At 42.6% G+C, this 24,838-nt stretch overlaps 2 protein-coding genes across 2 annotated transcripts; both read left to right on the top strand.

The window, feature by feature from the left end:
• The first annotated feature begins 908 nt into the window (after positions 1-908).
• Positions 909-1,570, top strand: LOC136949449 (cocaine- and amphetamine-regulated transcript protein-like). The gene is made up of 3 exons (XM_067243742.1): positions 909-1,037; positions 1,192-1,275; positions 1,463-1,570. Exons 1-3 carry the CDS (start codon positions 909-911, stop codon positions 1,568-1,570), a joined length of 321 nt encoding a protein of 106 aa, XP_067099843.1.
• Positions 1,571-2,083: 513 nt separating this feature from the next.
• Positions 2,084-24,834, top strand: map1sb (microtubule-associated protein 1Sb). The gene is made up of 10 exons (XM_067242527.1): positions 2,084-2,246; positions 2,799-2,897; positions 18,148-18,230; positions 18,316-18,453; positions 18,552-19,065; positions 20,018-20,104; positions 20,238-22,756; positions 22,973-23,093; positions 23,342-23,559; positions 23,703-24,834. Exons 1-10 carry the CDS (start codon positions 2,084-2,086, stop codon positions 23,856-23,858), a joined length of 4,098 nt encoding a protein of 1,365 aa, XP_067098628.1. The 3' UTR covers positions 23,859-24,834.
• The last annotated feature ends 4 nt before the right edge of the window (positions 24,835-24,838 follow it).

Genomic DNA, 24,838 nt, shown 5'->3' with positions numbered 1-24,838 from the left:
TAAATAATAAGTATTCATTTTTATATAAAATATACAGAAATATCAGTTGTAAAAATGTCATTCAAAAACGGACCCCTGTGCAACCGACGCAAGCAAGCACACCCTACAATTTCCCCAGAAATTGTACCCTCTCTAGTTCTTATTTTTATACATATTTTATTTTATATTTAAATTGTTGTATTCTTAGATTGTTTTAGTTCTTAGAAATAGTTAAACTTTTGTACTTTTACTTAATTTAAGATCTGTATATGTTTAGTGTTTTGCACCTCCCTGCCACAGTAAATTCCGTGTTTGTATAACATACATGGCGAATAAACCGAATTCTGATTCTGATTCTGTGGAATAGAAAAAGATAAATCGGATGGAGCCTTGTAGATCCATTTGTCTGTTGAGACATTGTGTGGCCTTATTCATTGTGTACAAGACATTCCCCAAGGCCAAATTGAGGTTCTGTGCGAGACACCACACATATGCACACACAGTGTGGTCCAGAGAGGTTATGCACACAGCAGGAAATTGGATCTTGATTACAGATTGATGTGAAGGTCAGATGTGATCTTAGGTTATTGGGGTGGAAGAACCGTCCCCCCTCCCCCCAATTCATATAAATGTATGTTTCTTATGCTGTACAGCCATCACTTGACCGTTAAATGAGATTCGGGTGTTACATTACATTATCAAGACTCACGACCTTCCCAGGAAATTGTAGGTCAACCTTGTGTCAGTCCTGACATCATGTGGAATTTGTCATCAATATTGTAGTAGATGGCTGATGTCAAAAACAGCTATAAAGTGTGGGCCCCGTTTACTCTCTGATCCACTGAGCCCACCAAACCCATACAGACCTTGTTGAGCCCCCGTCGAAACCCACAGTCCTCCGCAGACTTGTTCAGGCCGTCTTCAGCACCATGGCCAGCGTCAGCACGTTTTTTCTCGCCGCCACCTGTTGTGTCTATTTATGCCTTGCATACGGGGAGGAATCGTTTGAGACCCGTTCTTTGGAGTTCCCGCCAAAGACTCAAGAAGAAAAGGATCTGGTAGGAACAGTTCAAATGGGTCTTTGTCTTACTGTGTGTGTTTAGAATGATTCCTAACCGAAGGGCCCCAATAGCGGCTGAATAGAACTCAATCCACATTGATGGATAGCAAACAAACATCGGTAAACGCATGCTTTGAATGGTTCCCTTGTAGATTGAAGCTTTGCAAGAAGTCCTGGAAAAACTGAAAAACAAACAAATGCCATCATCGGAGAAAAAACTAGGATGGCTTCCTTCGGTAAGAGACTAATTTAGCCTATAGGCCAAAAGAACAAATATGTGCCTAATCATTCTGTACCACAATAACTTTGAAAATGTATAGTGAAAAATCAACAAAGTTTGTATTGTCTATTATTTTTTCTAAGTCATTGTCAGAGCTGTAGGCCTACAATTACTGATAGGCATGCTTTGTTGTTTGTTTTCAGTGTGACGCGGGCGAACAGTGCGCCGTGCGCAAAGGCGCAAGAGTTGGAACGCTCTGCGGCTGTCCTCGAGGAACGTCTTGCAACTTCTACGTCCTCAAGTGTTTGTGAAAGATTGAATAACAGAAATGTAACTAGCCTTCACACAAATTGAGTAAACAGTTTATGGTGGAAATTATTGTATTAATATTGTGTTCCCTTATACTCTGCTATATTTTCATTTTTGACAGAATTGACCAAAACAAATTCAATGGGATTAATAAAGTATGACTTTATAAAAACTGCGATAGCTTATACCTATTTTTATTCAATATGTTGAATTTGTGCAAAGGAAGAGATAAGCGTACAAACTGTTAGAAAAAAGAAAAGAGAACGAACCTGATGCACTGCAGCGTCTGTGCTTAATAATATGATAACATGCAATAATTAACATTAAGGGACGTGCATCAAAATATAAGTGACCAGATTGATCAAATGCTCTCAATTCTTCAGCGAGTTTCATTGCATTCCACTGGAATGTCTGGGACAATGGCCCGCCTCTTGCACATGGACGAGGAGAGAGACTAGCGCTCCTAGCGCTGAAAGGTTTACCAATGACATCATATCCCTGAATTACTGTCCAATATGGCGTCCAGTTGGGTAGTGAAAGGGAGAGTACAGGAGGAGCCTAGACTTGCTGCGGCGAGAAACCCCGACTTCTCCGATCATAAATACTCCGTCCTCATCATCATCGGACAGATCAAGCACGCAAACCAGGCGGAACACATCGCCCAGGAGATCGAAAGAGGTATGGCAACTGACGAGGGGCGGCATTATTTGGGTGCAGAGACTTTTTTTTCAGATACCGCTGTTCCTGAATTCACAGCCGACGTTACCCTGGATAAAAAATCAATTGATTTGAAATCAGTGCCCGTGGCGGTACAACTGCATAGCCTACAATTTGCAAGTTACAATGCTGCGTCAAGAGGCAGTGTTTCGTCGTGTGCAGATTGTTTCCTCTTTCTTCTCGTCGTTTCCGTTTAAGCCGATATGATGCATAACAAACAGCTATACAATATCCCTACCCTATATCTCAATTTTTGTGCTGGCCTTTGGTCAGATTTTTCACAGTGGCCTTTGTCCAGTGATATATCCTGCTCCTGGAGACATTGCCTGTAATACATGCGTTGTGAGGTCTTCATGTGCCTAGGGGAGTGTGTTCTGTGGACTGTCTATTGTAGGAGCTCTTAGACGAATGGCCTGCTTCTGTGGGTGCAGGCCTGTGTACAATTCAGTCTCTGTCTCTTTCTGTCTCATGACTGTGTGTGTGTGTTCTTGACTGTGTCATGCGTCTGTCCAGGTGTACGTTCATGGGATGTGGACCTGACCTCCTGCAACTTGAATCGGCACCTCAGAGACTTCCTCTCTCACCACACCCATCAGATACACAAGGGTACAGGTGAGCTCACAGTGTTGTGCATGTTAGTTGTATAGCAGGTGTGTGTGTGGGCGTGTGTAATGGTAAATGTGCAGGTGTGTTTGTCTGTTACAAGCCATAAACCATATTTATTTTTGAAATACCAGGTGCTATAGTAACCTGCTATGTCGGCTTATCTAGGTTCCTCAGAGGAAGAAAAAATTTAAATTGAGAGTTTTTGTGTGTGTGCGAAGTGGCCGACTGTTAATGGCCATATTAACTTTTCCTAAGTATGTACAGAGGGCTCCAAAATGACGGGCTCCCCCTTAGCAAAGAAAAAGTAAATAGTGGTATAAAAATTTACCTTTTTGTATTTCAGTTTATTGAGCAAAGGCCTGTGATGCAGTCGGTGACACACACACACACACAGAGATTCCGAGAATTATAGATAGGAAACAGTGCTGTGATGCAGTCGGGGAGTAAGATGATGGTGACATGTCGGTTGATGTTGGTTTCTCTGTCTACATTATAATCATGTTTGTCTGTCTGTGCATGTTTCATAGTGGGATTTCAGGGCAGCGATTGTTTTAACGATGGCAGTGTTTGAAGTTGTAGGTGTCAGTTTCAGAACCCGAAGATGCGTGGTGCTGCGTTTGATGCTATTTGGCAATTGATCCCTTTCAGCCATGTTAAGCTGACACTATTATTATTATTATTATTATTATTATTAGTGTTTGCTGAAAGCAAAGACACTACTGTGATTCTGCATACTTATTGTTGGAATGCTGCTTCGAATCTTTATTCAACTTTTTAATATTATTATTCTATTTCTTCCGTGGCACCTTTCAGCTCCTTCAAATCTTCAGCTATTAAAACCGTTCAGCTTTTAAAAAAAATCTGCAGTTTCAGGCTATGACTGCTGTGACTTTTCAACTTTCTGCCTCTTATGCTTGAATTAATATAAATCAATTTTCATATATTTTTACATGGTTTTCCAATTGAGTTTTTTTCCAAATCCTCTTAAACTTCTTAAACTTTCAAATACTTCTTCAACTTTCAAATCCTTCTTCTTCCTCAATCTTTCAGCTACAGCCACCATTTAAACTAAAAATGTTGACCAAACCCTAAACTATTAAAGGAAAAATCAGCTTTTTGATATCTATTCAACTTTTTTCAATTTCACTGATTATGTTTCATGAGTGTTTTAGACCATTTCTGAGATTTACAACAGAGTCAGGTGGCTGAGCGGTTAGGGAAGCGGGCTAGTAATCAGAAGGTTGCCAGTTCGATTCCCGGGCGTGCGCAAAAAAACCCATCTGAGGCAAGGCACTTCACCCTACTTGCCTCGGGGAGAATGTCCCTGTACTTACTGTAAGTCGCTCTGGATAAGAGCGTCTGCTAAATGACAAAATTTAAATGTACATGGGTGTGTATGTGAGAGCCTAGAGTGCTGACTGAAACGCTACAGTGGAGAGGAGCTTTGGAATCTGGTTAAATTGGTTACAATTTTCACTCTTCATGCTTCATTTTTGGTTCAAAAGATAGGACACTTTGTGCTGGTCATAGACAGTTGTCTGTGGAATCCAACAGACTTACACATTTGTTCAGAGCCGCAAGAGAGCGAGACCAAAGTCCAACTCTCGCCCCATAGAGACCAATGCAAATCGGGTGACACATTTCTCAGAGAAAGCAGAAGGTACAAGTTTTTGAAACTGCCGGTAGAGTCGTATTTCTGACCGCACAGACATATAAAAGATATCTTTGGTTTTGGAAGAATCTTGGGTCTCTGAAAATATTTTAGGATATTGGATTGGACGTATAGTTTTGTGTCTAGGTTACATTTACATTTATTCATTTAGCAGACGCTTTTATCCAAAGCGACTTCCAAGAGAGAGCTTTACAAAGTGCATAGGTCACTGATCATAACAACAAGATAGCCACAAAACATTGCGAGTAGCCAAAACATGAAGCACACATTGTGACCAACCAAAATAAGTGCCAAAGGGAAGAACCATAAGAGCATGTAGTTAAACAAGTTACAATTAAACAACATGAACCGCTATAAGTGCAAGTGTACCTGTGGAAAAAAGCAAGCAACAATAATAAAAACAATATATCACAGCGAGTACAAAAATTTCAGTCAGTTACCACTAACCACAAGAGCAACAAGTCTCTAAGCAAGAGTCATTGTGATCCTTGAGGAAACTAACATCGGGTCAAGCGAACCGTTCCTAAGGACCGTTGTACTCCCGGAACAAGTGCGTCTTGAGCCTTTTCTTGAAGGTGGAGAGACAGTCAGTGTCTCTGATGGAGGTGGGGAGTTGATTCCACCACTGGGGGGCCAGACAGGAGAAGAGCTTGTGTTGGGACCGGGCGGTCTTGAGCGGTGGGACCACCAGGCGGTTGTCTGAAGAAGACCGTAGGTGATGGGTGGGGGTGTAAGGCTGCAGGAGAGACTTGATGTAGACGGGTGCAGTCCTGTTCACTGCTCGGAAGGTCAATACCAGGGTCTTGAATCTGATACGGGCCATGATAGGTAGCCAGTGGAGAGAGATGAGGAGCGGGGTAACATGGGAGCGTCTGGGTAAATTGTAGACCAGGCGGGCCGCCGCGTTCTGAATCCTCTGAAAGGGGCGGGTTGCACATGCTGGGAGACAAGCGAGCAGCGAGTTGCAATAGTCCAACTTGGAGAGGACGAGTGCTTGGACTAGCAGCTGGGTGGAGTGCTCAGACAGGTATCTCCTGATCTTCCGGATGTTGTAGAGGGTGAATCTACACGACCGGGAGACCGCAGCAATGTGGGCCGTGAGGGAGAGCTCGTCGTCCATGGTAACCCCAAGGTTCCTGGCAGAGGATGAAGGGGTCACCGTCGCAGATCCCAGGGTGATTGAGAGATCGTGGGAGATGGAGGGTTTAGCCGGGATGATGAGAAGTTCTGTTTTGGCGAGGTTCAGCTGGAGGTGGTGCTCGGTCATCCAGGCGGAGATGTCTGTGAGGCAGGCCTCAATCCTAGCTGAGATCCCTGGATCGGTCGGGGGGAACGACAGGTACAGCTGCGTGTCGTCAGCGTAGCAGTGGTAGGAGAAGCCATGGGAGGTGATGATTGGTCCAAGTGAGGTGGTGTACAGAGAGAAGAGGAGGGGTCCAAGGACGGAGCCCTGTGGGACACCAGTGGAGAGCTGGCGAGGGCCTGACAGTTTGCCTCCCCAGGAAACCTGGTAGGATCTTCCCGACAGGTAGGATGAGATCCACTGGAGTGCAGTGCCAGTGATGCCCATCTCAGAAAGTCTGGCGAGCAGGATCTGGTGGTTAACCGTATCAAACGCTGCAGAAAGGTCCAGCAGAATGATAACGGATGACCTGGAAGCCGCTCTGGCAGACTGGAGGGCAGTGGTGACTGAAAGGAGGGCAGTCTCTGTGGAGTGGCCAGTCTTGAAGCCCGATTGGTTGGGGTCAAGCAGGTTGTTCTGAGAGAGAAAGTTAGACAGTTGGTTAGATACAGCACGTTCAATTGTTTTTGAAAGGAAGGGTAACAGTGATACCGGTCTGTAGTTCTGGAGAACGGCAGGGTTAAGGGAGGGTTTTTTGAGTAGAGGGGTAACTCTAGCCTGTTTGAAGGCAGAGGGGAAGGTGCCAGAGGTGAGAGAGGAGTTTAGGACATGGAGAAGAAAAGTTATGATGGAGGGGGAGATGGTTTGAAAGAGAGGGGATGGTATAGGATCAAGGGGACAGGAGGTGGGGCGATGAGAGAGAATGAGGTCAGAGATCTCTGCCTCAGACAGGGGAGAAAAAGAGTTTCGACATTTAGTTGGGTCAGTCATGGAGGGTGAGAGGGTAGGAAAGGTGGGTTTAGGGAACCGACTGCTAATGTCGGCGACTTTTTTCTCAAAGAAGGAGGAGAAGTCGTCTGCTGTCAGGGTGGAGGGAGGGGGTGGGGGAGGTGGGTTAAGAAGGGTGGAGAAGGTAGAGAAAAGTTTGTGGGGGTTTGAAGCAGAGTTAATTTTGTTCATGAAGTAGAGGGTTTTAGCACCAGTTATGTGAGAAGAGAAGGATTTGAGGAGGGAGTGATACTTATCAAGGTCCAGACCGCCTTTGGACTTGCGCCATCTCCTCTCAGCTGCCCGAAGGGTGGACCGTTCTTCACGAATAACATCATGCAGTTAACTTGCTTGAGGTGTGGATTCTAGGTAAATGTCTGTTATTCTCTCTGCCCTTTGATCAGCTCATTAACGATCACAGCTGCGCCATCACCGTGGCAACCACACAGACACGCACCACTCAGTCAACTCGCTATTCAGTCAACTGGTCTCATTAAAAGACTAAGAGCACCACTACACAACTACAACCACTACTGATACTACAAGTGCTGCTACTATAACTGCACCTGCTGCTATATCTTATGCCACTACTACAACTACTAATTCTGCAGATGCTGCTAATATCTCTTTTACTACTATTGCTAATGGAACTGTTTTATTTTACTACACCACTGATACTACTGTATCTGCTACTGCTATTACTATCCCAACTATAATTTCAGCTACTAAAACTAATATTCTTGTTATGACTACTTCTTCTAATACTTTTACAGTTTAACAGTTCTGCTTTAAGCTTCTCCCGCATTGTAGCCTATTTCAGCTCTTAGCTTTTTTAGATGATGCAGTTCAGCTTCCACACTCCCTCTTTTGTGTGACTCACACATTTCTGAAATTCATTTCAGCTTTCAGCTTACGGGTATTTTCTCATTTCTGTATTTTTTATTATATTATATTTATATTTTTCATCGCATTTTCAGCAGGAAATGCACTTTCTAGTAGTTCGGCTCGTTTGCCGAAAACATCCCCCCCCCCCCCTCATATCTTGGGACTATAAGATCTGACACACCCCTAAATTAAATTGGTGGCTCCTCATGCCTTGTAAAGTTAGCCATAAAAAGCTTTTGATACTAAACTCCTCAATAAAAGTTGGAAACGTTATTTCGGTCGATTATTCCTACCCTTTAATAATACCAATTGGTATTGTATTTTATATCGTTGGAAAGCCTGATTAGTCACCTTTACAACTGTATTACTGTGGGAGAGTGCAGTCATCCAATCCACCAAGCAACTCAAAACGAGAGTGAATACCAACAGGAAAATATTGCAGGGGATTTTGGCACATTCTTTTGGGCTGCTACCCACACGGTTAGCTGTGTTTCTCATTCCATGAATGCATGATCCTTACAAGTTGTACCTCTTTGTAAAGGTGACTAATCAGGCTTTCCAACAATATAAAATGTAATACCAATTGGTATTATTGAAGGGGAGGAATAATCGACCGAAATAACGTTTCCGAACTTTTTTTGAGGAGTTTAGTTGCATTAATGTAAAAGTTAGAAGGGGAGTAGATTTTGTAGGGAGTAGTGCCAGTTTTTGCCATTCCTAATGTTTCGTCATTCATTATCATTCCACAAATTCATCTTAATGTTTATCCAAAATCTCAGGTTGGCTGCGACAGCTGCCTCAGATGGTTCCATCAGTGTTGTGCTCAAATCCAACTGACAGAGGAATATGTCTGTGCTGCCTGCCGTAAACGGCCCTGACCTGTTTTCATGATCAAGCCTCAAACTTGTTAAAACTCTTATTTAAATTATCACTCTATTTCTTTCTTTTTTTTCTACCTTAAATATATTATTATAGTTTTTTGTTTAAAATAAATTTGATGGAACCAATCAAAAGTCATCATATATTAGATGTTTTTCACTAGCCATTCACAAAGGGAAAGTCCAGTCTCGGCTTATCAGGTACTAGAACCAAGCACTGTACATTGCAAGTGAGAAGATACTAACAAGGCTGTGAGAAGCAGGATCTATAAAATGGATATGATTGTAAACACAAAACTGTTGTGTGGCAAGTAGTTTACTGAGAGGGAAATAGAAGTTGAATTCTGGTAGGAGGGACCTCTGGCTGTGAACAGGGGCCTTTTTATATAAATGTGTAAAATAATGTAGCTATACTCATTTAACAGACGATTCTATTACAATGCATATAGTGCATTTAGTAAGTATCCTATAATAGCAATGAATACAAAGAAGGATGCTCGCTTTTAAGCAGACAATGACATAACAGCAGTCGCAACTACAACATAATTCACATATTACCCTCATTCGGATAATAGGACAGTGTAGCAAAACATCAACATCGTTTCTCAAGTGCAGCTCAACATTACGTCTATTTTCGTGAGACAATCATTCAGATTTTACATGTAACACGACATACAAATCGTATAGGCTCTCAAGCAGTCGTAGAGCCAGAGGGGTGGCCGGGGTGGCACTGGACCCCCTTGATATCTGACTGGCCACCCCAGGTTCCACCCCAAAATGTAATTCGCTATCCCTGGCAATTGGAGGCTGATTGACATTTAATTTATCTTGTTAAAAAAAGCGTTTCTTTTGACATCTGGCAGCGCATTTTTTCAATCGAGGATATTTCCAAAGTTTACCAGTCAGTCATAAATCACTACGCCAGCATCTGATACAGCGCCAGCGGAAGACAAGAGCATCATATTACAGTTATCGTTTTAAGGTTTAGCATTGGGGTTGAGTTCCTGAACAAAGTGTTATGAAAGTTGAGTTGCTGGGCTGCAGAGCTATAGAAAAATATGCATATTGGCAATTTGATTCCATAACAAATTCATGTCTCTGTTTTTGTTTGGCACTTAGCACTACCTTAGTAGCTAACAGCGCAGTTGTCGTACTGTGGTGTTGTTGAATCAATTTAGTTTTTTTCATTTTCATTTATATAGCACACTTTTTTTAAACAACAACAGTATCATTTAGCCATTTGAAATCTATTGTAATGACCTGAAAGGAACAATCGTCTAATCGAGTGTTCTTTTTTTGATGGCTGTGGCATTTTTTGTATGAGGAGTAAGCTATACACTAATAGTTATGTTTTAATGTAAAAGATTCATCAAAGGATCTAACTTCTAAACTAGTTAGACCCAGATTATATATTCCTGAAAACAGAGTGACCAAAGTCTCTCCAGTTTGTGAGTACAGTACAGCGTGTGTCAGAAAGAAATGAGTTGCAATTCAGATGTAGAGACACAGTATATTCATAGTAACAGTGGCGACTGGTCATTAATGGGTGGGGCAGTGCCCCACCTGCCCCACCCATTATTTTATTTCATGTTCATTGGTCCCTGGCTTGCTGCTTCAGACTGCGTTCTGCCGATTCGAGTTCGCAGTAGTCGGCCATAGGCTAATCGTGAAGGTTGGGCTCTGGTGTGGCTAGCCCCTCTCTCACAATGCAATGTACATTGGACGTGGGAAAGTATTAATACGCATGCTCAGAATGTAATGTAATGTAATGTGGATCACACAAATTTGATGCCAAGTGGGGCAGGCAACCGGTAGCCCCCACCACAGCGTCATTTTGTATTTCAGACCTGATTGGCTGTCTGTCTAGCGCCAACATTAGTCGGCAAGAAGAGCGAGGAGGGTAGATTGTCTTAGCTAGCTTGTTAGCTTCACAAACGCAGCGGTTATATGGGGTGTCAGGTGGCTGAGCGGTGAGGGAATCGGGCTAGTAATCCGAAGGTTGCCAGTTCGATTCCCGGTCAAGCCAACTGACGTTGTGTCCTTAGGCAAGGCACTTCACCCTACTTGCCTCGGGGGAATGTCCCTGTACTTACTGTAAGTCGCTCTGGATAAGAGCGTCTGCTAAATGACTAAATGTAAATGTTATATACCCTTATATATACCCTCTAAACCCTTAATTTGGAGGAGAAAGTTGAAGTAAAGCGACTTGGTGGTGCCCATTAGCCACAATATTGTCATCGCTCAAACTGCTGGTAAAAGTAACCGCAGGTTTAACGTGGAGTGGTTTTTGAAAAAAAGTGGCTAACGGTTAGCATACAAAAGAAGGCACCTTTCTCTTCAAGTGAGCTCTCAGCCTTGGTGAGTGAAAGCATGTTTTATCATCCTTCCTTTGTGGTGCTGGTCCGTGCATTGGTCATATTTCTGAGCTGGATCAATCGATATAGATAATGACAAGTGTCAGTGTGTCCATACTTATCTATTAAGGTTGTTGTCATATAATGGATCTGTATCCCTAAAAAGTTGTCTTTCTGCTTCATTGTGGCCTTAAGTGGTGTTGAGCACATTGCTGTTCGCGTATGGCTCTGTAGGCACATTGGTTCTGAGCTTGGTTGCATTTCTAATTTAGGTTTGTATATATGACAGTGGTAATTTTACATGTGTGTGTGATAGAGAAGGAGAGCAATTACACAAGAAGGTCTCTCTCTCTCCAGTTTGTGTACTACAACACCTGGTAGAAGCAAGCCGCTCTGTTGTTAAAAGTGTTTTGTGGAGCCATGCTGTTTGTTGATGTGTTAAATAAACACATCAGTAGCAAGAGGGAGTTTTGTAGCTTTACTGGTATGTATCCTATATTTTGAAATGGTTCTTGCCCCACCAATTTTTTACATATAAAAACGCCACTGCATAGTAAATGTAGAATTTGATTAAAGTAACACTAGTGGACCATACTCAGCCACACTGAAGAACTCAGGCTTAAGTGAATTTGAATTTCTATTTCTCATCAGCAATCATATGAATAATTTACACTGCTTAGATGCCAGGCTAAGGTTACACACACATTTTCAGTTTTGGTCTGTGGACCCCCTGAAGTACCTCTGGCCACCCCAAATATAAAAGTCTGGTTCCGCCAATCCTCTTAAGTGCAGTGCAACATCACTTATATTTTAATGAAACATGAATAAAATAGCCTACTGACAGTTTCCTCAAAGCCTAAGACGAGGGAACCTAGGCTTACAATCTACACATAGCAATAACCTAGGAAGGCAGTGCGCGCGGAATTCTGGAGGGGAGTGAAATTTCGGCCCAACACCTGACGCGAACGCCACTAGGTGCAATGTAGTCTCACAATATCGATATAGAATATATAACAATGCAATAAATCCGATACGCTGGCTATGTAGCATGACTTTATATACCATATAATGGTTCTGACTCTTTTTCGTGAAGTGAAAAATTACAGTACATGTTACGCCACCGGTCACTCAACCAGTCGCGTGTCGGCTGGGCTAGCGAGCTAGTTGTAGCAGTAGCACAGAACAAACTCACTTAATGTGATGAGATTGAATTTAAAAGTATACAAAACACACCAGGTACAACAACAACATCGGCAAACCTGCACCATGCATTATTGGGTGTGCTCAAGCCTTCGGCGAGCACAACCATTGTTCTCTCTCATATATATTTATTCTTTATAATTGGGTGTGCTCACGCCTTCGGCGAGCACAACCATTGTTCTCTCACATATATATTATTATTAGGATTCCTCCGTGAGGAGGAAACCTATTGTTATTGTAGGTTTTATTATTATTCTAGTACTATGGGAGTCAATGGCAGCCCCTAGAACCGTACGGTAACTTTTTGTGAAATTTGGCACACTAATTAAGGACAGTCCCTTCTTTATTCACACCAAGTTCCATGTCTCGCATTAGACCACTCTAGCGCCACCAATGGGTCAAAGTTGGACTTGTGTTTACACATGCAACTTTTGAACCATATGACTGATGTTCAAAAATGAGGCACCATTGGATTCCCTGGATCAAGACAAGTTCAACACACTGCCATTTTAGATTTTCCGCCATGTGCGGTTTTATCAAAAACCTTTGAAAGCCTACTCCTCCTACAATTTTTTTCCAATCTTCCCCAGAATTGGCACACATAATCGTCAGAGCAACCCTCACTCAGGTATTACTTTTATATTGCATTTTCAAAACCTTTGTCCGGTACAGCCAATCAAAATTGGCAACAAAGCAACCAAACAGGAATTTGGGTTAAATCTCGTCAAATCTTTGAGATATCAACACTAAACTTGGTATATCGGTGGAAGACACTACAACATGTTACCATGTGCAAAGGCAACTTCATATCTCCAAAAATGATTGATATAAAGCTAATAAAATGTATCGCTAAAATAATGCTTTACACATCCGCCAGTCAAAAACTGATACTCTGATTCAATCACAAGTTCATATGAAGACTCTTGAGAATGTTTAGTACACAAATATGAGAAAAAGTTGACTGTGAGATGAAAAGTAGATTTTTGGTGAATATTTGAAACATGCATGCTTGGCTAATGCTAAGGAAATTTCCAATGTAATGTCCCTCTGCTCCTCCACATTCTCACACACTTTCCCTTGACACACGCGCAAGCTTGGCGAGACGCATACACAACATTTCAAGCAATTGTGGGCTGACCAAGCCCCCACTCATTCCTTGGCTTGAAGTGAAGGCCCTTATGGATCTTGATGGTAATGCATTTTAGAAAAAGTTCTCAAAATTCTGAAACATTGATAGTATAGGCCATGAGTAACTACCACACCACAAATGACCCACCATTACCCATAGGAGGCGCTACAGGCCACGCCCTGATACACAAAGATACAAGGCTTTCTGGAATGGGTAGGCTCACCAAGCCCCCTCCCTTCACTCCTTGGCTTGAAATAAAAGCCCTTGTGGATCTTGATGGTATTGCATTTCAGATTTGGTATCCCATTGGTAAGTCTACAGCATGGATTTTTCTATACTGTGACAATTTGTGAAGAAAATAAATTTTTCAATGGTTCGCAATGTTAGGAGGAATCTGTCATTGCTGCTTGCAGCTATATTTATTATTATTATTATTTATTTTCCCAGCCCTAAGGATCTGTCAATATTTGGACTACATAGACAAAGTTGATGTCAAAAGTTTTGTCTTGCTAGCGATTGAGTTGCTTGTATTTTTATTTACATTCCGTTGCATGGTTTAAGTTGAAATTATGTTTTTGTGGCAAAAAGTGCCTTTTGTCAACAAAGGGTACTCAGTGCTAGCCTACGTCATAACGTCAGCACACGTTAGCAACGACGCATGGATACAACGTGCATGGATGTGCTGTTACACAGCGAGTATCGTGCCGTGGTGTACTAGCAGCACATGTAGGTTACATTTAAGCAAATCAAGACTTGTATGTACAGTAAGTAATGTCACATTAAATAATGTATTTAAACTCAAGCTTGTGTGGTGCGTCGCTGTCTTCAATGCCACAGCCTAAACTTGATGTTCATTTCCGGCGCAGTCAAACAATCCCCTTAAGTTTGGCTAGCAACAGCAGCTAGGTCAGCTTCTCCACCGTGCAGGGCTGTAGTCTAAGTAAGATCAAATGGTTCTATTTGGCATTGTTACTGACAATGATCCCTTCCAGCAAACTTCTTTTGAATTAGCCATTTCCGCCTAAATAGATGTCAAGCTTATTTACGTTTTTTGGGGGCATATTTTCAGTTAGCAGATGGTACTGTTTCAATCGCGATTCCATCTAGCTAATAATACTGCCGGTGAGAACGTTGTTGCTTAGAAAAGCTTGTTTCAAAGGTGGTTCTTAATGAATGAATACAATATGAGTGGGCTAAATGCTTGAAAATATCACTACTGTGGAAGGGAAAAACTTAAGGTGACGTTTTATAGGTTAAGTTCATTCTACATTTACAGTACATTTAGTCATTTTAGCAGACGCCCGTATCCAGAGCGACTTACAGTAAGTACAGGGACATGCTACACTTCATTTTTTGTATTTTCAATTGTACATGAGCAGCAACAAATGTAGGCTATTCTTTTAAATCTATGCGATCTTCATAAATAATAAGTAGGCATTTTTATATAAGATATACAGAAATATCAGTTGTAAAAATAGCAGTTAATAAATGGACCCATCTGCAAGCAAGCACACCCTACAATTTCCCCAGAAATTGTACCCTCTCTAGTTATTTATTATTTTCCCACCCCTAAAAAAACTTTTTATAATATTTGCACTACATAGACAACGTCGGTGTCAAAATGTTCGTCTTGATTTATTTGTACGTTTTTATCCTTCAAGTCTCCACCTTCGATGTTTCAGTGAGTGCTGTTGGCCGTGTTGCGTCTTTGCGCCGCAGCTTCACTCGTTGTAAACCAACCAATCAGCGTGCAGCTCATCTATATATTCATGAGAATACCATAAAAGGAGAAAACCTCTTGTTTTTTTCAGCACCCGGGCCATTTTCAGCCCAACCAATGTTACATACCCTATTCGAAGACCTTAAGGAACAGTGTGAAATACCAAAAAAAAACAGTCAACGACCCACTTAATGTAATCTTTCAATTCAGTCTCGTCACATGACGTAACTTTGTTCTGAACAGGACTGGGTGTGCAGCGACACATGATTAGTTTCTCCTCTCCTCTATCTTGAAACTGTGAAACCTAGAAATATTAACAATGACCAATGGTTGCTACGTTACAAGAAACAAGGAACCAATCTGATTGGACAACGCTATGGTTTAACGCTCCTTTAACGTTTCACCTTCATACTTTCACACTGTTTAAACACCTTTCCAACATTATTGCTGACATACATTTGTCTGCTATGACATTGATAACTGTTATGCAATATACTCTTTGCATCACTATATTTGCTCATTTCAACTAGTGAGCTAGAAACACAGTTCCAATGTTCAAACTTTTTTCTGTTTCTCAATCTTTCAATCTTTAATACTTTTGGGCTTTAAAATGTATTAAAGTAAATAAGATACTTTTTTCTCCTTTTTCAACAGTAAGAAAATATCGCAATGCATAAAGCAATATTTTTCTCTTGTGATGTCAATAAATACTTTCAACACTTTCTCACCTACATACTTCCACAACATACTCTCACACGGTTGACTGCACATACCTCTTTTAAAAACCTTATTAGGGCTGCAACAACGAATCGATAAAATCGATTATTAAAAGCGTTGGCAGCGAATTTCATTATCGATTTGTTGTGTCGCGCGATTATTACGCCACTCAATATGTCGCAGAGATTTGTTTGAGTATAAAAACAAGTTTAGTTGAGCGCGGAGCGGAGGTAGAGGAAAGGCCATCGGAGAGACGTTGTTGAGTAACGTTGTTCTGAAACACATGGCGGAGGCAGAGAAATCAGTACGACCCAAGTCATCCAAGGTGTGGGAGCATTTCACACTAAATACATCGAAACAGTGTGTTAATAGACCGAGGTGAAGTTAGTTTCATATTCGACATTCGTCTCACATTCGGAATACGCTACTTTGCAGCATCGCATTAGGGACCGGGTGAAAACAACCCATACTATTTTTTTTAAATGTAGACTTTTATAATATTTTTTGGAATATAAAACCTCAAACATACACCAAAGTATCTAAACAATGTCTGGTATACTTCCACAGCCTTTACTTTTTCAATGAAGTTTCAAATAAAATGATAGAAAATCACTAATCTTTGAAAATAGCTTAATCCTCACAAATCTTAACTTTTTTCAAAATTGTGTCAAAAAATCTTAAATATACACCAGATTATTCTAATAAAGTCTGGCCTACTTCCACAACCTTTCAATTTTCAATAAAGGTTTAAACAAAACTCACATAAATTGGTCATCTTGGAAAATAGCATTAAATCCATGCTAATATTAATAACTTTTTCAAAATTGTGTGCCTGTTTGTGCACATTCTGAAGATGTTTTGCACTGTGAATTTGCACTGTCAGTTCTGTTTTTGAATACATGGTTGGAAATTAATGCTTTTTTGATAAAATAAAAAAAAATCTGATTCATCGATTAATCGAAAAAAGAGTCGACAGATTAATCGATTATTAAAATAATCGTTAGTTGCAGCTCTAAACCTTAGTAAACCTTCATCACTATTCAAGCTATGTAAATAAAATAGTTTCAACTGCTTTCAGCAAACACACACATTTTCTTCAGGAAATGTACCTTTTCTAGTTGTTATTATGATTTTTTTATTTGAAAAGGGACCATGTAATTTGTTTACATGTTAATCATGTAAAATGTTTAAATTTTATGCATTGTACCAGATTTAGCCAAAGGCTAAATACTACATAGCGTTGAGCTGCATTATAGGCTACACAGCGTTAAGCTTAGCTCCACTAAGCGCTTGAACAACTGATCTCACGCGACACAGTTTGAAGTTGAAATACTGTGTATTGCTCTGATGAGTGGTTCGTGAAAATGTAATAGTCGTATAAAGCGCATTGCTTTCTATGACAAACTCAATAAGGCAAGCGTACTATGCAAAAGATTGCAAGTTATGAGGTGGGCAGGGTTTTCTTTAATATTTTGCCAATATTTTAAGTGGATACTTTACTTCAGTGTAGACTACACAAACCACTCACTACGGTTTAGTCTAAACCGTAGTTTAGACTAAACCCTCTACGAGGATTTGATTTCCATTGCTTTAGGCATCATCAAACAAGGACTTACTTGCTGGACTACCTTGGGTATTCTTTGGGTAAAATTGGGTAAACACAACGATGGTTCGTTATGAACCTTTGGGTCATTAATTATTTTTGACAGTTTGAGGGCAGAAATGTACCTATGGACGCACTGACCCTCTTATGATTGGTCGCTTTAACCCTCGTGCTGCCTTCGGGTCACATGACCCAAAGGTTCATAACGAACCATCGTTGTGTTTACCCAATTTTACCCAATACAAAAACAAATAAAAATAATTTTCTTTTAACCTTTGCAATGTGGGGGGTCTGAGACAGCCCAACGGTTAAAAGAAAATGCTTCACTTTGTTTTCGTATGCGGTAAAGTTGACGCAATACGACGGTGGGTCACAATGACTGATGGGTTAGAATGACCCGAAGAGAACACAAGGGTTAACCTAAGATCTGGATAATTAGGGGCTGAGTGGGGGAGAAAAATATGTGTGTGCGCTTCCATAAAGAACCAGGAAGCCCAGCTATAACTTATGAGACATATTTGTGGCCTTTCGCCCAGGAGCCTAGTGCAGCTGGCTATTCAAGGTCAGAGTGGGCCTAAATTGGGAGAATTGTCTATGAAGGAAAGTACCTGACATTTGAATCCTCTTAAGACAAGGGACCCACTGGGTAGGAATGCATAATGTATATGTAACCAACAAGTATTGTACCATATTACCATACAATGGGGAGAAGACTATAAAAGTGAAATGTCCGGAGAAAACTTCAGTCTGATCCCCGGGATCTTTCTGACGTTTGTTGGAATCTCTGTCACTCTGAATTCCAATAAACAATTTGCGTCAAACTTTGCTGAGTTCCAGTGCTGTTTTTTACATTTTGATATTGATTGAAGACGTAGAAGAATATTCATGACACTCTCTTCTCTACACTGGTATAATGTCAAAATGTTCACCAACCCCTGAAAATGCTTGTTTTTGCATTTCTCTCACCTCCCTCTTTCCCCATCCTCAGGGAAGAAGTGCCTGCGGTATAGCTCAGGAGTGTTGGACACTCAGGTGCTGATTAGCCCATCCCAAGAGATCCTCTACTCTGAGGTCAGGGCCTAAGCTGTCTCCTTCATACAACCTACATCTATTATAGTTTGACAGTTGTTTACAGTGAGAGGATCTCCCTTGACAGGTGTGTGGGCTCCTGGAGAGTCAGTCTGGGCATAAACTGCTAGTCCTTGCTGGACAGAGCTGGGAGGATACTGGAGACTTGCTGATACACAGCGGACTGTTCTCCCCACACCACCTTACACACATTCTCACAGAACAGGTGAGACTCACAAAAAAACAAATGGTCCCAAACCTCACAAGCGTTTCAAGAATACTGTTTCCATTACAGGTCAAATAATTGTTTTCCCATTCCCTCAGTTTATAGATACAGCCAGCTCCACTTTTTCATCACTCTCCACCTCCAAAGCTGTCCTAACTCTGAGCTGTCCTAACATTGGCCAGTGGAAAAAAGCCCTCTTGGAGAGCCAACCCTTCCAGGGGCCCATGTCTCTCCACATCAACCCTCCAGTAGGGCTTCCCACCATGGAGGCTCTAGGGGAGTTTACCTCCCTGCTCACCGGTACCCTGTCCCCCCCGTCCCCCTTTGACTGCCTCCAACCCCCCAGTACTGTGGGCTTCCTCAAGCTCTCTCGTCCCTGCTGCTATGTGTTCCCCGCCGGTCGAGGTGACTGCGCTTTTTTTGCTGTTAACGGATTCACCATTCTAGTGGATGGAGGGTCCGACCCTCAGGCTTGTTTCTGGAAGCTGGTCCGACACTTGGACCGAGTCGATGCGGTTTTGCTGACTCACATTGGGACCGAGAACCTCCCCGGGATCAACGCCCTCCTCGAGAGGAAGCTGGCTGAGTTGGAGATGGGTTCAGATGTCAAAGGTGACATTAATCATACTATAATTCCAGGAATCTGTGTCTGTCTCTGTGCGTGTCTGTGGCTCGATTATCTTGCAAACAGGGCGTTTTATGAAGTTGAAATTGTTGTACAGGTGTATGGCTCTGGACCCAAGGACTTGCATTGAAGCTGGTAAAGCTTTTCGGAAGCGCCAAAAATATCTGAAATAATATAAAATGTGCAACTTTTTAATAGAGAAGGCAGGCCACGGCCTGTTAAGGGGTCCCTGAGGGATTACAAACGGCCGTTTTATGTAGGCTATTTTTTAAGTTAGACCAACTTGCATGATTTCCGAAGCTAACTACCCTTCTTAAAGTTTTAACTGACAGTAAATGAAGAGTTGGGACGTTGAGCAGATTCAGTCTTCTAGTGATTCACATCGATTCACAACTTACAAAAATCTCTATATATATATATTTAGTTTTTTTCATCTTGGAAAAATCGTGAATCGATTTTTAATCGAATCGTGACCCCAAGAATCGAATCGAATTGTGATGTACCAAAAGATTCCCACCCGTAGCGGTTAGTGGCTAGCAGATGATGATAAGGCACTTGACTGCTATAACTTGGTAGCTAGCAGGCTGAGAGTAAGTCATTATCAATGTATTCATTGAGCTCTATTAAGCTACAGTATTGAATCGTCATCACCATTCAACTCGGATAATACCCAAATAAACGTTGTCTGAATGACAAATAAATCACTCAAATAAAATTGAGTGAATAACAAGGTTATTCAGCTTTGGCTATCAATTGGCTTATCAAACAAAGTTAACATAGCAGTCAACAGCAGTAACCAACATCTTAATCACCAGCTGCATCACATGTACAGGCATCATCGGCACTGGTCTGTGATGGGAATGATGATTACAGTCTCTCTAACCTTTCACATTTTTACTCTTTTTCTATTACCTTTTCTCTTCCGTCTGTTTTTTATAGGTGACTTGGCCAAGAGGCTGATCTCTCCAGAAATTGGAGTGGTGTTCTTCAACGCCCCCAGCAGCCTTCCGACAGAACTACAGCCAGGTGAGCCGACTGCAAATCAACAATACAAAACACTCTGTCTTGTTTTCAAACCTCAGAATTTTTAGTAAATTTAACAACTTAAATACACACTTCCTTTATTTTGGTCTTGAATAGTTCCTCATCTTGTTCCTAGGTGTAGATGGTGTTCTGAGTAGCAAAGACCAGGCGGCCCTAACTTTGCAGCTGCTCAAGAAGTTAGACATCACACCACAGCCTCTGTTCCGTCCACAAGCAGCTTCTATTGAGCCCCTCACCCTCTTTCAGAAGATGGGGGTGGGCCGGCTAGAGTTGTACGTCCTCAACCCAGCCAAACAGAGTCAGGAGTATCAAACACTGCTGCAGAACCGGCCCGACATGCCCACCTCTACCACATCCTCCACCACGTCCTCCTCGGCACCTCTGACCCATCCTGTCACGACTCTGGCATCTGTGTGTGCCCTGCTGGTATGGCACCCATCCTGTCCCCAGGAGAAGGTTGTCAGAGTGTTGTTCCCTGGAGTCACCCCACAGTCAAAGCTCCTAGATGGACTAGAGAAGCTGAGGGGCCTGGCCTTCCTCCAGAAACCCACCATGACCACTGGAGAGCTGGAGGGATGGGGGGAGATGGAGGCGAGGGAGGCCAGGCAAACAGAGAGCCAGGACAGTGGGAGGTCTGTGGAGAAAGAGGTTCCAGTGAAGCCTGGCAGTGGTACTGGGAAAGACAGGGGGAATCGAGAGGAAGGCAAGAAGGATGGGACAATAAAAGAGAAGAATAAAGTGACTAATGGAAATGGGGGTAAAGAAGAGTTCAAGAAAGATGTTGATAAAGTCAGAGGAAGAGAAGGAAGTGTGAAGCAGAAAGCAAGCCTTTCAGAAAAGAGTGTCAAGAAAGTGGGAGGGAGAGATGTGAAAAAGGAAGAGAAAGTTGTGAAGAAAGAGGAGAATGGACCTAAGAGAAAAGAGCTTCTGAAAAAGGAGGTTGTCTTTTCAAAACCAAAGAATGATGTTAAAAGCAAGCCAAAAAAAGAAATGATGAAGAATGATCTGAAGACAGGAAAAATTACAATTAAACCATCAAAAGAGATCAAGACAGATTCTAATTTAGACACCAAGAAGACTCAAGGGGGCTCATTAAAGCAAACTAAAGCAAACGTGTCGAATACCATCTCTAAGACAGAAAGTACCCAACCATGGAAGTGCCTGAAGGTCGACCAGAACCTAGAGATTGAGGGAGATTCAATCTCCAAGATGTCCACTCCTGAAGACATGACAGCTGATTCCCTCAGAATCAGAAAAGAAGCAGAGGAAGAAGAGGTGGAGAAGAAGAAGGGGTTCGATAAAGGAGAGAAGAAAAGCGGAGAGTTAATTAATGAAGGTTTAGGTAAAGAGACAGACAGCAGTGTGACAAAAGAAGAGGTGAGTGCAGTAGGTGGACAGACGAATGGAGATCGTCAGATGGGAGAAGAGGATGAAGGGGATCGGGTTGAAAACCGTGATCAACCAGAGAAGCCTCCAGCCAAAGTTGTGGGGTTTCCAGCTGCTCTGACCAAGCCACCCAAAGGTGACTGCAGCATCATCCAGGATCTGACCCCTACAGAGTACACCCTCCTGGAAGGGGGCCTGCAGGAGAGCCCCCCCCCCCGGCTCACCCCTGAAGACCAGTGCCTACCAGGCCCCGATCCTGATGAGGAGACCGTGGAGCTGGCCTCTCCGGAGTCACGACCCAACAGTGCAGGCCATACGCCTTACTGTCTGTCACCAGATGATGTGTGGGGCTGTAGGGACAATGAGAATGGCAGTCTGGTAGCAAAGTCCTCCACCCCAGAGTCCTTCAGGCAGGATGAGGGGCAGCCCGCATCTGACTCCAAAACCACGGCAAATTCCAGAGAGAAACATCTGAGTTTCCTGTCTCTGGGTTCGCTGAAAGAAGGGCTCGATGTCTCTCCCTCTGTAACCGCCACCACCATCACCACCACCACCACACACTCCTTGCCAGCCGAGGTCAGTTCCCCTCAGTCCACTGAAGTGGATGAGTCCTTGTCCATGTCCTTTGAGCATGGTCCTACCACTGTGAGCCAGATAGAGGGGGAGGACAGTAACTCACAGACACAATCTAATGGCAGCCATTTTGTAGAGGCAGACTTCAGAGTGGGGATGTCTCTACCACTGAAGAAGTCTCATAGACCTCTGGGACCGGGCTCTGAGATGGGGCGTCCCTCAGGTCCCAACACCCTCCATTTCGACTCTCCAGCTCATGACGTGGACTTGTGCCTTGTCTCACCCTGCGAGTTCAAACATTTCAAACCGCCAGACTCTTCCCAGCAGCCCCAGCCGTCAGATGCAGGCAATCGCTCCCAGGAAGTATCTGTGCCTCGTAGCCACAGCAACAACAACAGGGACAAGTCTGCTAGCGAAGCTAATGCCCCCCTGGGCACCGAGGATTGTCCCTCTACCACAGCAGATGGAGTTCTGGATTCAGATGATGAGTCGTGTAGTGACCCATCCAACTCTTTCCATCACCCTCTCTCTCCAGATCCTTCCCCTGTGCCCCTTAAGGACATCCCCCCTTTGCCCCCCCAGCCTGGATCCTGCATGCCAGTACCCCTTCCTGACACTGTGGTTCATGGGAAGGTTGTGAAGAGTGGTGCAATGCGAGGGAAGAAGCTCTCCATAGTGAGTTTGAGTCAATTTAATTGTATAAGAAATACAAATAACTCATTGTAAAGATACACATTATTCAAATGTCATTCTTAGACAGTTGTTTCAGTTGCAGCATAATAGGAATTGAAGTCCCCGTTACGCATGTTTTATTTGAGCGAATGGAGACATATTGTCCAGCTTTTTCCTTGTGACCAGCCTGTTGTTAGTTTAAATTGTTTTCTCTGACAGGTGTCGGAGGCCCCCCAGAAGCCTGGGGTGGGCGGAGGTCTGACCGCCAAAACCAGACCTGGATTCCAAGCTGGAGCCATTAAGGGGGTCAAGAGTCTCAAGATAGCGCCTGGCAAACCAGGTTGGAGTTGTTGCAGATCATAGTTGCACTGCTGCTGTTTTGATGTCATAACTATCCGAATAACTATAGTAATAACTTAGCAATATATATGATGCGGGGAGCCTGATAAATGTTTTAAGGAATACCGCACCATTTTAATTAAATAATTAATAAAAACTTGACAACAATTCCAAGAACTTCTGTGTCATGGATCACAAACTGTACGTTGTTGAAACAACACTTTTTGGTTTTCTTTTGTTCTTTGATAGGGTCTAAGGCTGGTTCTGAGGGTGTGGTCAACGTGTATGTGGACCTTGCTTACCTTCCCTCTGGCCCTGCCTCTTCAACTGTTGACGTGGAGTTCTTCAAGCGTGTTCGCTCTTCATGTTACATCATCAGTGGGGACAATCCAGAGGGGGAGGGGCTTATGAGGCCTACTCTGGACGCTTTGTTGGATGCCAAGGCCTCCTGGCCAGACTCTGTAGAGGTTAGACACACACACACAGCCAGACAATAAGACAGTTACCATGTGTCATTCTGATCTCGTCTCCTCACCTCTGCCCATCTACCATTTCTGTCTCTCCTCACTTGTCATCTTGTTCTCCTCTCTCCACTCTCTCTCCCCTGCAGGTCACCTTGATTCCTACCTTTGAGTCGGGGGCAATGCAGGAGTGGTACCAGCAGACTCTGCACAGACAGAGGGAGCTTGCTGTTATTGTGCTGGGCTCCAACAGCACTGTGGCCATGCAGGATGAGACCTTTCCTGCCTGCAAGATTGAGTTTTGAGGGAGAGTGCAAGGTGGTGGGGTGGCAGAGTGGGGCAGGTTGGTAGAGACGGGGAGGGATTGGTACAGATACTTCTGGCCAGATCTTTCACACACAGGGCTGTGTGTTCACCTCCATCCACTGCTCTCTACAGGGTTTGCGAAAAAACAGAATATGAAGGAGGTTCAGTAAATAGGTTTAGAGAGTTGTATTATTGCATGACTCGGGAGTCTCAGGGGCCAAATGGGGAACAACACTAGAAAAGGGGAGGCCATGACTAAAAGCCAAAACAGTAGTCGAAATGAAGTAACTATCTACAGGTATCTACACTATATATGTTATAGACAGAATTTGATTATAAAAAAACATATAATCGGAAGTGTTTCAAAATCAAAACACAAAAACAAAAAATATGTTATAATACATTGTTTTTTTTGTACTTTGTATTCAACTTACAGAACAGTCCAAAGTCCAAAGTTCTTGAAATATTAGTTGAAAATGGATGATGAAAGTCCAACCCATCAGAGACAGTAGGTTATAATGCAAGTGTATCAAATGCTATGCTAATGGACTTCTTATACCTTTATTCCTGAGACCCAATCATGTAACATTACAGATCAATTACTGTCAAACATTTGTTATTGGTTCTTTTTGGAAGATCACTCCTAGTCTGAATGTTGAATAATAATCAATCAATAGCTTTTCTTTTTTTTTGCACTTGATTGTAGATGTGCTTAAATGTAGCCTATTTATGCACACAAAGGAGAGTAGCAAGGTGGGATGTTATGAATATCGCTCAAGTAATTCCTGATGCCTATTGTTGGTAGTCATGTCTGTCCTACACAACTCTGTTGCTTCCCACAATGCTTTACATGACCGAAACAATGACGGGCCCTGGTCAGTTCATACTCATCTGTTGTGAAGGTTCAGGTTGGTGTTTGAGGCATTCAGAAGTCATAAATAATTCAATATAGTACATCAGTGATCCTAGAAAATGGAGT

The sequence above is a fragment of the Osmerus mordax genome, chromosome 9 (genome assembly GCF_038355195.1).
Source record: "Osmerus mordax isolate fOsmMor3 chromosome 9, fOsmMor3.pri, whole genome shotgun sequence".
Classification (NCBI taxonomy): Eukaryota; Metazoa; Chordata; class Actinopteri; order Osmeriformes; family Osmeridae; genus Osmerus; species Osmerus mordax.
Note: the sequence above shows the minus strand (reverse complement) of the source record. Positions and strands in the feature narration are given on the sequence as shown.